General features: G+C 45.2%; 1 protein-coding gene across 1 annotated transcript; it reads right to left on the reverse strand.

The window, feature by feature from the left end:
* Positions 1-11,165: 11,165 nt before the first annotated feature.
* Positions 11,166-14,070, reverse strand: LOC143291397 (galactoside 2-alpha-L-fucosyltransferase Sec1-like). The gene is made up of 2 exons (XM_076601237.1): positions 14,049-14,070; positions 11,166-12,238 (listed from the first exon to the last, which is right to left on the reverse strand). Exons 1-2 carry the CDS (start codon positions 14,068-14,070, stop codon positions 11,166-11,168), a joined length of 1,095 nt encoding a protein of 364 aa, XP_076457352.1.
* Positions 14,071-14,513: the final 443 nt, after the last annotated feature.

The following is a 14,513-nucleotide window of genomic DNA, read 5'->3' on the forward strand; positions in this document are numbered from 1 at the left end:
TCCCCCAGCTGTCCGAAGTAGTGCCTTTTGTCCCTCGAACGCTCCCTCCAGCTGTCCCTCCAGCTGTCCTTCCAGCTGTCCCCCCAGTTGTCCCCCCAGCTGTCCCCCTAGCTGTCCCAAGTAGATGTCCCTCCATCTTTTCTTCCAGATGTCCCTTCAGCTGTCCCAAGTAGATGTCCCAGCTGTTCCTCCAGATGTCCCTTCAGCAGTCCTAAGTAGTGCCTGCCGTCCCTCAAGCTGTTCCTCCAGATGTCCCTCCATCTGTTCCTCCAGATGTCCCTTCAGCAGTCCTAAGTAGTGCCTGCCGTCCCTCAAGCTGTCCCTCCAGATGTCCCTCCGGATGTCCGTTCAGATGTCCGTTCAGACGTCCCTCCAACTGTCCCTCAAGCTGTCCCTCCAGATGTTCCTCCAGCTGTCACTCGAGCTGTCCCTCCAGATGTCCCTCCAGATGTCCCTCCAACTGTCCCTCCAGATGTCCCTCCAGCTGTCCCTCCAGATGTCCCTCCAGCTGTCCTTCCAGATGTCCCTCCAGCTGTCATTCCAGATGTCCCTCAAGCTGTCCCTCCAGCTGTCCCTCCACAGTCCCTTCAGCTGTCCCTCCAGCTGTCCCTCCACAGTCCCTTCAGCTGTCCCTCCAGATGTCCCTCCAGATGTCCCTCCACCTGTCCTTCCAGATGTCTCCAGCTGTCTCTCCAACTGTCCCTCCAGATGTCCCCCCAGCTATCCCAAGTAGTGCCTGCTGTCCCTCCAGCTGTCCCTCCAACTGTCCCTCCAACTGTCCCTCCAGCTGTCCCTCCACAGTCCCTTCAGCTGTCCCTCCAGATGTCCCTCCAGATGTCCCTCCACCTGTCCTTCCAGATGTCTCCAGCTGTCTCTCCAACTGTCCCTCCAGATGTCCCCCCAGCTATCCCAAGTAGTGCCTGCTGTCCCTCCAGCTGTCCCTCCAGCTGTCCCTCCAACTGTCCCTCCAACTGTCTCTCCAACTGCCCCTCCAGATGTCCCTCCACCTGTCCCTTCAGATGTCCCCCCCAAATGTCCTTCCAGCTGTCCCTCCAGATGTCTCTTCAGCTGTCCCAAGTAGTGCCTGAGTTCTTTTCTGGGCGTCGCAATCTGTCAGGGTAGCTGCAGTATGGACTGACTGCGTGCCACAGTGCAAGCTGGTGTATATATATAATGTAAAAGTAGTGAAGAAAAGCTCATACATTTCAAGAAAATATACATATATATACCAGTGCATGTGTGATATTTTCATCGCGTTCTTAGCATGGACATTTGTTCTTTCGCTTTAAACGTACAAGGAATGTGATGTCATGTCTGCATGTTGTTAATAACCCTGGTGTATGAGCGTGTGCTTAATGCTAATTCTCAGGAAAAAAAATAAGCAGATGTCATGTGTTTCTGTTTTACTGTCAGAAGCGGCGTTTTAACTGTTGTTTTTTTTTAACAAGAGACAACACTTTTGTTGTAGCAACTGGGTTGTTTTTTTAACGTGCGCTCAGTGCATGATGCTGCATACAGACCCTTGGTTAATCGTCTGATGGAAATGACTAGAACCCAGACCACCACCCAAGGTCCAGTCGATAGGGTGGAGAACAAAGTTCCGGTCTGTATATGGGTCTGGAACCTGTGGACACCAGTGTTCCACGTTAGAGTGGGAAAAGAGAAAGCCATGTGTATGCACACCAATCGGCGAATGCGTGCTTGTGTGTGTGTGTGTGTCTGTGTGTCTGTGTGTGGGTGTACGAGTGTGTACGTGTGTGTGTACGTGCGTGTGTGCGCGGGCGCGCATGATTTTTAAAGGTTTTTAAAATTTCTCATAATAAAACGTGATTGGACTGTATCCATTCTCATGTTGTGATTGATGTCTTCATGACTCATTCGCCATTCCTGTTTTGCCTAATCACACCCTGTCTCTCTCTTTCTCTCTCTCACTTCCTGTCTGTCTGTCTGTCTCTGCGCGCGCGCGCGCGCGTGTGTGTGTGTGTGTGTGTGTGTGCGCGCGCGCGCGCGCATCAAATTGTTAACTGTAAACTTCTGTTCTTCGTAGTTCTTTCTCCCTACTCAATGTCTCAATTCCAAACACAGTTTCCCCTTTCGTTCTTGTTCTTGTTACTTGGTGGTGGTGGTGGTGTGTCCATCGAGATCGATGATGACCATCGTTGTCATCCAGATGGGGGATGGGGGATGGGGGGGTGGTGGTGGGGTGGGGGGAAGGATGCTCATGAATCTATCTGTGAGTGCGCAGATGGCTGAATAGTCCAATCTGCGCACGAAATGTTCGCTGACAGTTGGGGCAGACAAAGACAGGCATATCATTGTCAGGGAGCTTGTTTGCCTGTGACTTTCTGGCCTGCCTCTTCTCAACAGCTGCAGCAGTCCTGTTGGCCTCGCACAACCTGGCGCCTTTGTGCACAGCAGCGCGCCATTTGTCACGGTCCACTGCAGATTCCTCCCAGGAGTCAGGGTTGATATCAAACGCTTTCAGAGAGACTTTCAGAGTATCTCTGAAGCGCTTCTTCTGACCTCCGTGTGATCTCTTCCCTTGTTGCAGCTCGCCATAGAAGAGCCTTTTGGGCAGCCGATGGTCTGGCATGCGCGCCACGTGTCCAGCCCAGCGAAGCTGGGACTGCATCAGGATGGTGAAGATGCTGGGAAGGGTGGCTTTTGCGAGCACCTCTGTGTCTGGGGTCTTGTCTTGCCACTTGATGTTCAGTAGCTTCCTTAGGCATGTTGTGTGGAAGTGGTTCAGCTTCTTGGCATGTCGTTGGTACACTGTCCAAGTTTCGCAGGCGTACAGTAGTGTGGGGAGAACTACTGCTCTGTAGACCTTTAGCTTGGTCTCAAGACTAATGCCTCTTCTGTTCCAGACATTTGCATTGAGTCTACCAAAAGTTGCGCTTGCTCTTGCAATCCTGACGTTCACTTCATCGTCGATGGTCGCATTTCGTGACAGTGTGCTGCCAAGGTATGTGAACCGCTCCACCGCACTGAGTCTCTGACCGTTGACTGTGATGTTGGGCTCAACGTAGGGTTTCCCTGGGGCTGGCTGATGGAGAACTTCAGTTTTCCTCGTGCTGATGGTAAGGCCGAAGTTCCTGCTGGCAGTGGCAAACTTGTCGACGCTGAGTTGCATGTCAGCTTCAGATCCAGCGTTGAGGGCACAATCATCAGCAAACAAAAAGTCTCTGATGATGTCTGTCATGACCTTCGTTTTTGCTTGAAGCCTTCTGAGGTTAAACAGCTTGCCATCTGTTCGGTACTTTAGGCCGATTCCAACATCGCCATCTCTGAAGGCATCAGTAAGCATTGCAGAGAACATGAGGCTGAACAGCGTTGGAGCCAGGACGCAGCCTTGCTTGACACCATTTGTGACAGCAAAAGGAGCAGATGTTTCACCATTGTCCTGGACTCGAGCCTGCATGCCTTCATGGAATTGGCTGACCAAGGAAATAAATTTCCGAGGGCATCCGTACTTGGCCATGATCTTCCACAGTCCCTCTCTACTCACGGTGTCGAAGGCCTTAGTGAGGTCGACATAGGTGGAGAACAGATCAGCATTTTGCTCCTGACATTTCTCTTGCAGCTGCCTTGCAGCAAACACCATGTCAGTGGTTCCGCGCTCTTTCCGGAATCCACATTGGCTCTCAGGCAAATGACCTTGGTCAAGGTGTGCTGTGAGGCGGTTAAGTAGGATCCTGGCAAGTATCTTGCCTGCGATGGAGAGCAAGGAAATGCCCCGATGGTTATCACAGGCTTGCCGGTTCCCCTTTCGCTTGTACAAGTGAATGATAGATGCATCTTTGAAATCCTGGGGGATCGTCTCTTCTTTCCACATGAGTGAGTACAGCTGATGAAGCTTCTCAGTCAGCACAGTGCCTCCATCCTTGTAGACCTCTGCTGGTATGGAGTCTGAGCCAGGTGCTTTGCCACTGGATAGCAGACGGATTGCTTTCTGGGTCTCAAGAAGTGTTGGCGGATCGTCCAGTGCTTCATTGGTGGGGACTTGTGGGAGACGGTCTATGGCTTCATCATTTATGGAGGAAGGGCGATTTAAGACACTGTTGAAGTGCTCAGCCCATCGTTCGAGAATGTTCTCCTTCTCGGTGATCAAGGTATTCCCATCTGCACTGAGGAGGGGGGATGATCCTGAGGATGTGGGGCCGTAGACTTCTTTTAAGGCATCATAGAACCTCTTCATATCGTGCCTGTCAGCATATCCCTGGATCTCATCAGCTTTGTCACTCAGCCACTTATCCTGCATCTGGCGTAACTTTTGCTGAACAGTCCTGCGGATGGCATTGTATGCATCCTTTTTTGATGTGGACTTTGGGTTGCTCAGGTGGGCTTGATGCAGACGGCACAGTTTCCCCTTTCGTTCTTGTTCTTGTTACTTATAGTTCAGCCGACCGCACAGGGCCATATCAGGACAGTCAAACCATACTCAACCGCGTCAACACAAAACTGTCACATTTACAAAAAGAAACACACACACACACACACACGCACGCACACGCACACACACACACAGAATGACATGACACAGTATCCCAACCATTTAGCTCCTTATGGCAAATAAGACTAGGCCATGCTGAGTACGCCAGCCATTCATTCCACTTAATTTATTTTCCCCAGATTACAACAACAAAAAATCATCCAAAAAAAAAAGAAGAAAACAATACTTCAAAGTCAAACCAAAAATGCATTTAAAAATGCCAAATAGGCAAACAACACAGCAGACTGTGCAGCTAGTGCCCATCCCAGTGCTTACATCTCACTACCAAATCGCCAAAGGAAAACAGGACAAATAGTACATCATAGATTGCGGAAAAGAGAAAAGAAAACAAGAGAGGCAAGGCCTTCAAGACTCACTTGTGATAAATTAAGTCCCCTAGCATTAATTACAGAGTAATTTCCCTTTTTTTTTTACTATCTGCACCAAAACGTTTGCAAAAATAAATAAAAATTCCATGCTTAGAAAAGAAGTTCCTGTTTGAACAAAAAATGATAATAATGACTCCTCTTGTTGTTGTGTCAGAATAAGAGGTCAAAGTGCCAAGTTTAGAGAATACAAAAAATATAAATATAACAGTAAATGCAGTTTGCATATAATTAGGCTTCTTTTTTATTTTTTTGTGCCGATCCCAGAGGTGCAATATTGTTTTAAACAAGATGACTGGAAAGAACTGAATTTTTCCTATTTTTATGCCTAATTTGGTGTCAACTGACAAAGTATTTGCAGAGAAAATGTCAATGTTAAAGTTTACCACGGACACACAGACACACAGCCACACGGACACACACACACACACACACACACACACACACACACACACACACACACACACACAAACAAACGAACAAAAAAAACAAACAAAGAAACAAATACACACACTGACAGAGATCTTCTGACACACACGCGCGCACACACACGCGCGCGCGCGCGCGCACACACACACACACACACACACACACACACACACACACAAATACACACACAGAGCTCTCCCGACACACACAAACACACACACGCGCACGCACTCGCAAGAAGACACACACACACACACACACACACACACACACACACACACACACACACGCACGCACGCGTACAGAGATCTGTTTTCTTTCTTCTTTTTTCCGTTTTTTTAAGTTTTCTAAATATTTTCTTCTTTTTTTTCAAATTTCGTGATTAAAGGATCTGTATGTATGAACTGTGTTCATTGTGTCCTTGTTGTGAATTCTTGATTTTCAAGTGTCCACCCCTCCCCAAATCCAACACAACCACCACCACCACCACCACCACGTGTCATCAACAACAACAGGAACACCACACATTCCTTCATTTATTCACTCCTGTATGACAATGGGTCTCACAGACAGACTGAAAGACACACGCACGTACGCGCGCGAAAGCGTGTACCGGCGCCCACAGACACACACACACACACACACACACACACACACACACACACACACACTCACACACACTACACACACACACACACACACACACACACACACACACACACACACACACACACACACACACACACACACACACACCTCGATTATTTTATGCATTATTATAGCCGGTTTATAAAGTTGTCTCATTCTGTCGTTGCTTTCCAACGTAATTTACTGTCGGGTTGACGATTCTTTGCAGCCACTTAACACACACTTTCTATTTTTAGACTGGTAGTTAACACATCATGGAAGTAACGGTAACCGCAGCTTTGTTTGAGAACTTGACTATGTTTTTACTTGTCTCCCTTAGACCAGCTAGATCATGGTGGAATAAGGGGAGAGGAGGTGGATCGTGACGTCCCTACCTTCTGTTCCGGTTGACCCAGACTCATTTCTGAAAATCCTCATTCACGGTGGAGATCCCAAGCCATTACTATGGCTATGCTAATTCAGGGGCCGCCGTCATAACCCGCGCGCAAAAGCAACATCCAAAAAAAATAAGATCCACTTTTGGTGACGTCATTCTTTCATCTATTTTTAGGAACACGTTTGTGTTCGAGGCAGTTTTCGAGCAGGATCAAAAGGAGAAACGCACGCGCCATTCGTGGAAACTATAGAAGGTGCATGGGTGGTTGTGTAGTATGACCTGATCAGTAGGGATCAGTTCTTAGTCTCCGTTTCCTTCCGAAGTGTTTCCTCTTTACGATCATGTATATCAATTATATAAACTGATGGGAGATGAGGTCATCAGAGAAAAACTAGCGAACATACTGATTACCAAGCTATCTAAATGATTGACTGATAACTGTTTGATAATCTGAATAAAACACACGCGTGCACATGCGCATGTACACTACACCGCATGTACGCATATGTACAGAATGATAGTGAGAGAAGAGAGAGAGAGAGCGAGGGTGGGGGGAGGGTAGAGGCTCGCTCTCTCTGTCGGGAAGCAAGAGAGACATAAGCACACACGCTGGCACACACACAACACACACACGGGCGCGCGCGCGCGCGCGCGCGCACGCACACGCACACGCTCACGCACACCACACTGACCAATCCACCTACAACTCTCTCCCACCATCTCGAGAGTTCTTTCAATGACAACCTTCAGCAAAAACACTGTTCTCAAATCTATTCCATAAAAGTGCAGTTAAAAAGGAAAAAAAAAAAAAAAAAAAGCGAATATATTTTTTTTACGACTCTTTACTTTGATAGTGTGGAATTAATTTACTTGCTAAATCAGCACATGGCAGTACACACACACACTTCATACGTGCACATATACATACACACACACACATATATAATATATATATATGTGTATATATATATATATATATATATATATATATATACACAACGCACTCACATACGCACACGTACATATACAGAACGCGTTTCTATTCCATAAAAACGCGATTAAAAAAAATATTTTAAAAAAGGCGAAGTCAATAAGGTTGTTTTTTTTATACGACTGTTTAAAAACATGAAAATTTACTTGCCACATCAGCAGGTGACATGTGTGTTATTGAAGTTTCCATGAAAATGTTCCCACCCCCTGACTATTTTGTATTTGTATTTCTTTTTATCACAACAGATTTCTCTGTGTGAAATTCGGGCTGCTCTCCCCAGGAAAGCGCGTCGCTACACTACAGCGCCACCCATTTTGGGGGGTGTTTTTTTCTCCTGCGTGCAGTTGTTTTTTGGGTTTTTTTCTATCCAAGTGGATTTTTCTACAGAATTTTGCCAGGAACAACCCTTTTGTTGCCGTGGGTTCTTTTACGTGCGCTAAGTGCATGCTGCACACGGGACCTCGGTTTATCGTCTCAACCGAATGACTAGCGTCCAGACCACCACTCAAGGTCTAGTGGAGGGGGAGAAAATATCGGCGGCTGAGCCGTGATTCGAACCAGCGCGCTCAGATTCTCTCGCTTCCTAGGCGGACGCGTTACCTCTAGGCCATCACTCCACTCATTAATCATTTTGGAGGCAACTGTAGATTTCTACACGAACTCCCTCTTCCCTTCCCCACCCCTTCCCTGACTAGCTAACGTCCCGACAACACAAACACAGAGACAGAGTTCTGCTCGTTGTTTTACTGTGGTCATGCAAAATTACATATATAAATAAACGCCACAAAACAAGGCATTACAAACCAAAAAAATATAAAAAAATAACCTCTGTCTAACCACAGCACAATTAAGCAATTTACAGTCAACTGCAGCGCCAGTTCTGCTCAGCTCCGCTGCCAGAGTTCAAACTCATACTGACAGCCGAAAACGAACACTTGTAGATCGATGGCTGAGGCTGGTCGGCAAGAGGGACAGTGGGAAGGTGGGAAAGGGTACGATGGAAGTATGGAGTGGGAGCGGGAGTGGGAACGGGAGTGAGGAAGTTTCCAGACTTGTGTTCTGGGGACCCGTCGAAGGCAGCGGGACGGAAGGGAGGGAAACACAGGAAAACCTGTAACACCCCACTGGCTCTGTAGACTGTTGGGTTTTTTTAACCAGTTGTAAAAGAGTACACCCCCACCCCCCTCCCTTATCTCTTCCTTAAGCAATATACATTGCGCTAAACAAGGCAAGTGGATAACCTTTTACATGAGCTATCGGCGTACAAAACTATCGCCGTGAAAAGTATTTGATCCGTTTATTTTCGTGGGTTTTTTTTTTTGGGGGGGGGGGTTGTTGTTGTTTTTTTTCCAAATAATAAAAGGGTTAAACCAACACACCGTCCAAAGCGTCCACTATGACTAACCACAAATGGTAATAATATTCCAGTTTCAATCAAGCTAGTTCCGACCGAATAATTGAACCAGTACCAGTCAGGCTATATCACATTTCCATCCCTACAACAATGTTTGGGAAAATCTACAGACTGCAATTAGACATTCCCCATTATGAAGAAAACAAATTTGAAACAATCCGAGCTGAATATTATTATGGCAAAAATGTTACACCTAAACACAACAAATTTACTAATTCCCCCCAAATATTTGGAAGTAAAAGAATACTGGATTTAAAAGATTTCCACTAAAAAAAACATCACCCCGACCTTACAAGCAACCTAAACCTCACTCTGATGTCAACAAATATCACAAGTCACCTCACTAAATTAATTAATGTTACGAAGACAAACACAGACTCCCTCACCTGTCACCAGGTAAATATGCACGTCACTGGCTCAGAGTGAAACACAGACTAATACAGAAGAAGGGGGTGACAAGGGAAGCGCCCCCGCTACTTCACCGACGGCGCCCAACAGCACGCTGCGCTGGAACGGCGACCCGTCTCTCTTCAAAGCTTGGCCTCAACAGCCCAGAGAAATCTTTCTTTCCAACCAGATAGATTCCTGAACTCGCTCAGAGTTAAAAAAAAAAAAAAAAAAACGTTCAGGAGAAGGGACATGCCACACATGCAAAAGCATGAAGGAGAGAGGGAGATGAAGGAGAGGGATGGAAAGAGGGGGAGAAGGAAGAGAGAGGGGGGAGAAGGGAGAGAGAGAGGGGGGGGGGGAAAGAAGGGAGAGAGAAAGGGGGAAAAGAGAAGGAAAAAAAAAGAGAGGTGCAGACAGGCATGCACAAAGATCGCCAACGAGCCGTGACATGCATGTTGGGTCGTTAACGTTTCCTAAACGTTTCCTAAACCTTCTGAACACTATCATGGATGACATGATCTTCAACGTGCGTATCTGATCACCTGCACACGCTGCACGAAAGGGATTAACTCACTCAGTACGGCCAGTCCTCTCTTCTCCTCTACACAGACCCCTCGGATGTCCAGTGGGTGTCTGAATGACCCAACCTTTTGCTTCCGTCGTCAGAATTGTGGTATTCTTTGTCAACATTCACGTCTTCAGTATAAGAGCCTTCCGCTAGCAATATTTTGATGATGGTAATTGGGGTGAAACGCTGTTAACGTCGTCTCTTTCGCCGTTCGTATGGAAAGAGTTAAAGCTCTCACAAGTCCGCATAGAAATGATGACCCTGACAGAGACTCGACAAAATTAACATTCATTGTCAAACCCACCGCCCGCTGTCTAGGATTCGAATAATGGACACAAGGTGTAGAAATGCCTTTCTGTTCTAACCTTTCGACCATAACGCCTGTTGACAAGCCAACTATTCATAATGGTTTTATAGAAACATTTCTTATTCTGAAATTGTTTTTGAAAGTTTTCTTGTTATATTTTTTTCAAAGTGTGTGTGTGTGTGTGTGTGTGTGTGTGTGTGTGTGTGTGTGTGTGTGTGTGTGTGTGTGAAAATAAAATTGGTGTACGTATAGCATATCTGTTCAATGTTTTTTTTATTGTCTGTTGCGAACCATGACTTTTACAATATTGATGTTATTGCATTTATTTGAATACTGAACCTGCAATTTAACAGTGTATAGTGATTTTGTAGAAGCATGCCTTGTTTTGATATTGTTTTTCTTAATATCCATGTTATTTTGTGTCTGTGTTTCTGTCTTTGTTTGTGTGTGTGTTTGTATGTATGTATGTATGTGTGTGTGTGTGTGTGTGTGTGTGTGTGTGTGTGTGTGTGTGTGTGTGTGTGTGTGGAGGGTAAGGGGACTTGTGTGTATTTAGCTTTATGCATTGATTTTATACATATATCTTTTGTCCAACATTTGTCATGTTGCGAGTGTGTTGGACTTGGCTGTTGGCTGAGATATTGTGAAGGGTGAGTGACGAGCCTGTGGATGCACAGTTTAATTTCCAAATGAATAAGTAAAGATGTATTGTATTGACGGGCGCAATAGCCAAGTGGTTAAAGCGTTCGACTGTCAATCTGAGGGTCCCGGGTTCGAATCACGGTGACGGCGCCTGGTGGGTGAAGAGTGGAGATTTTTACGATCTCCCAGGTCAACATATGTGCAGACCTGCTAGTGCCTGAACCCCCTTCGTGTGTATACGGCAAGCAGAAGATCAAATACGCACGTTAAAGATCCTGTAATCCATGTCAGCGTTCGGTGGGTTATGGAAACAAGAACATACCCAGCATGCACACCCCAGAAAACGGAGTATGGCTGCCTACATGGCGGGGTAAAAACGGCCATACACGTAAAAGCCTACTCGTGTGCATACGAGTGAACGTGGGATTTGCAGCCCACGAACGCAGAAGAAGAAGATGTATTGTGTTGTAAGCAAGTCCAGCATGCAAGCAGAAGGAGAAAATAATATCTGAACCGCTCTGATCACAGAGGTATCCAGCCGGGATACACATAGTCCTCGCCATCGGGGCGGAAGAGTCTGGCGAAGTTGGTGTTGGGTTTGATGAAGTCCTTCATGTACACCGTGGTTCCCGGGTTCAGGTATCCGATCCACCACGAAAAGGTACCGGAGGTGATGATCACGTGGTCTGTGGAGATCAAAACCGACATGTCCACGGCAGGTTCGTTGTCAACCAAGAAGCGCACATTGTAGCCTTCAGGGAAGTTCTGCTCACACCACTCCAGGTCATCAGAGGCGACGACGAACACACAGTTGGTGTACCGCCGTGTGAAGTACGCCAAGGATCGGCTGAGGTACTCCGGACTGGCCACAGGGTAACCCCTCTCTTGGAGCCAGCCTCTAGCTATGTCTCCTCGACGAACGTGTAGCCCTACGAGGGTGGACGAGGAGTGGACGCGTCTCAGCCCTTTCACGATAGCGTCTGCCCGAAGCCGGATGTCGTCATTGAAAGTAAGGGCTTCCCGGATCACGGGTTGGTACTTGTCGAAGTAGCGGTACGACTGGAGGTAGGTGCCCACGCGGTAGTCGTACCCAGGATCTAACCGGGTGAGGTTCTCGCTAAACGTGCAGCACGTTGTCTCCTTGAGCCTTCTCCCTTGCACACAGCGCTTTACTACCTGGGAAGCAGTGAGACCAGGCACATAAGCTTTCTTGAAATTCTTCAGCACGCGTTCAAGCTGACCACCGAAGAAGACGGCGGTACGGTTCAAGCTGAGGGCTATTCCTAGCGCGCTGGCGTACTCGAAAAGTTGGTTCCCGAGCCGTGCAGCGCTCCACACGCAAAGCAGTTTTTTAGCGGGAGAAGTTTCGTCCCCGGAAGTTCTATTCGGAAATGTGAACATCTGTTCCAAGCCTGTTTCTGTCCCTCGGAGTATTCGAGCGCTTTCGGAAGACCTGTCACTCATCCATGTGTCTGTGAGATTCTTGTGTTGCTGCTGAGTTTCATGTCTACGGCAGACATAGCGGCGGAGGATGCGGATTTGAAGGTGTTTCACCAGGTATCCAAGACCGCAGGTTAGCAGGAGCAGAAGCAGCTCTGGAATCAGATAACAAAGAGATGTACCTGATTCAGTCAGTGATGATTTTCAGGTAAGGCAGTGAAAGGAACGTGTGGTCTTTGGTGTTTTGCTTAACTAGTTTCAGTTCTTTGTGTGGTGAATAGATGTGAATGTAGGTTGTGTGTGTGTCAAGTCAAGTCAAGTCAAGTTAAGATTTTATTTCATGATGGTAAATTGAATAAGCTACTAAGCTACAATTGCTTTTTTTACATCAAGCCATCAATGAGGAAAATAAACGGGGGGGGGAACGGGGGGGGAGAGAAAAAACAAGAAAAAAATAGGAGAGACAGAGAGAGAAGAGACAAGCAGATGAAAAGCAACAACAACAACAAAATACATATATATATATATATATATATATATATATATATATATATACAAGAATATTGTGATAAAGAAATACACAATTGCATTTCCATTTCACACACACACACACACACACACACACACACCACTGAACACAAATTATCGGACACAATTACACCATGCCCATCCTACCCACATGCACATGTTCCCTCAAACAGTACAAAATCCTTGCCAACACAAACATGTACAAAACATTTCACAATTAATAATGGGGGTATTAGACTAACAGATCAACATTTGTATTACTGTTAATTATTTTCGATGAGGTGATTCTTCAGATTTTTCTTAAACACGTTTTTATTCACGATGCCTTTCAGAGTGAGTGGGAGATTATTCCATAAATTTCCACCAGAATACAGAAAGCTGGATTTGTAGAGGTTGTTTCTTGGTCTGGGTATGCAGAGCATGTGGTTGTGACTGTGTTCATTAATTTTAAAAGTGTCTACAATCTTTTTTGGAGCATTTCCATACATAACATTATGCATGCAAACAGCTTTGTTGAAGTACAGCCTGTTGTGAAAAGATAATATATTAAGTTGTTTATAGTCGATTGGGGTCAGGGAGTTCGATTTTAGCAATACTATTTTCAGTGCTCTTTTATACATACGGTGAATACATTTCATGTTTGAAAGGCTACAGCTGTCCCATAAAGTTGACGCATAATCGATACTGGAAGAATATGTGTACAGAACAAAAGCTTTCGTGAACGGATCTTTTTGATTTTTGCCAGTTGAAGTATTCTATTAGAGAGACGTTTACTTAAGTACTTCGTATGATCAGTCCAAGACAGATCTTTATCAATAATGACACCCAGAATTTTATGTGAGTCTACCTCTTCAATTTTATTGACGCCTAGAAATAGTGGTTTGAAGTTACGTTTCATTTTTTGACTTTTTTGTCGTGCACATACCTACATGCACTTCGTTTTCTGAGCATTCAAGGACATGCGATTCAAGTGTGTCCAGTAATTCAGTTTCAGAATATCATCTTGGAGTTCATTAGTTCATTAGTTCATTACTGGCGTCTGAATTGCTTGAATGTAAGGATGTGTCATCTGTAAACATTTCACATTTACATTTCATATAACAAGGTAAGTCATTAACATAAGTGGAGAATAAAATTGTCCCTAAGATGGATCCCTGTGGTACTCCATGTTTAATAGATGTAAAATTTGAGGTTTGATTATTTACTGTTATCAACTGTTTCCTATCAGAAAGAAAAGATTGTACAAGGTGAGTATAGTCTGGTGGTAATTTATAAGCTTCTAATTTGATAAGATAAGTAAATAAATGAATAAATAAATAAACAAATAATTCGATAAATAAATGAATGGATGAATGAATAAACAGATAAATAAATAAATAAATAAATGAATAAACAGATAAATAGATAAATAACTAAGATGAAAAGAAAACAACTCACGTTTTCTGCTGGGTGTACGCATGGTGACAACAGTCACCACACACGATCAACACACACACGACTAACAACCAAGCGGTTGGAGAGGGGAGGGGAATATTCGCAGTTCACCACCCTCTTCTGTTTTTTGTTTGTTGTTGTTGTTTTTTTTAAAGAAGAAATGCTGGTATATAGAACGTATATATTTGTTTATTGTTGTCGTTTTGATATATCCAATGTACAAGCCCCCGTAAGTGTGTAAACTGTAAGCACTTGCTAGCCGATTCTGTTGTCAGAGACAGCGTTTTTGAACTTAGGATCGTAGAAAAAAAAAACCACACACACAAAAAAAACAACCCGAGAAGAGTGTTAAAACTTTGTGTGAATACCGTTGGGGGGGTTTACTGAGACATTCGCTCGGCTTACACACATTAAATATATCTTTCCCCCTCATCGATTTTTATTTTAAATGAGTTCTCTCTAACCCCC

Source organism: Babylonia areolata, chromosome 17 (assembly GCF_041734735.1).
Source record: "Babylonia areolata isolate BAREFJ2019XMU chromosome 17, ASM4173473v1, whole genome shotgun sequence".
Lineage (NCBI taxonomy): Eukaryota > Metazoa > Mollusca > Gastropoda > Neogastropoda > Buccinidae > Babylonia > Babylonia areolata.

Coding starts and splice junctions, on each gene's coding strand:
- LOC143291397 (XM_076601237.1), bottom strand. CDS start 14,070: ATGCGTACACCCAGCAGAAAAC. Junction 12,239..14,048: donor GCGTACACCCAGCAGAAAAC/GTGAGTTGTTTT, acceptor ATCTGATTCCAG/AGCTGCTTCTGCTCCTGCTA.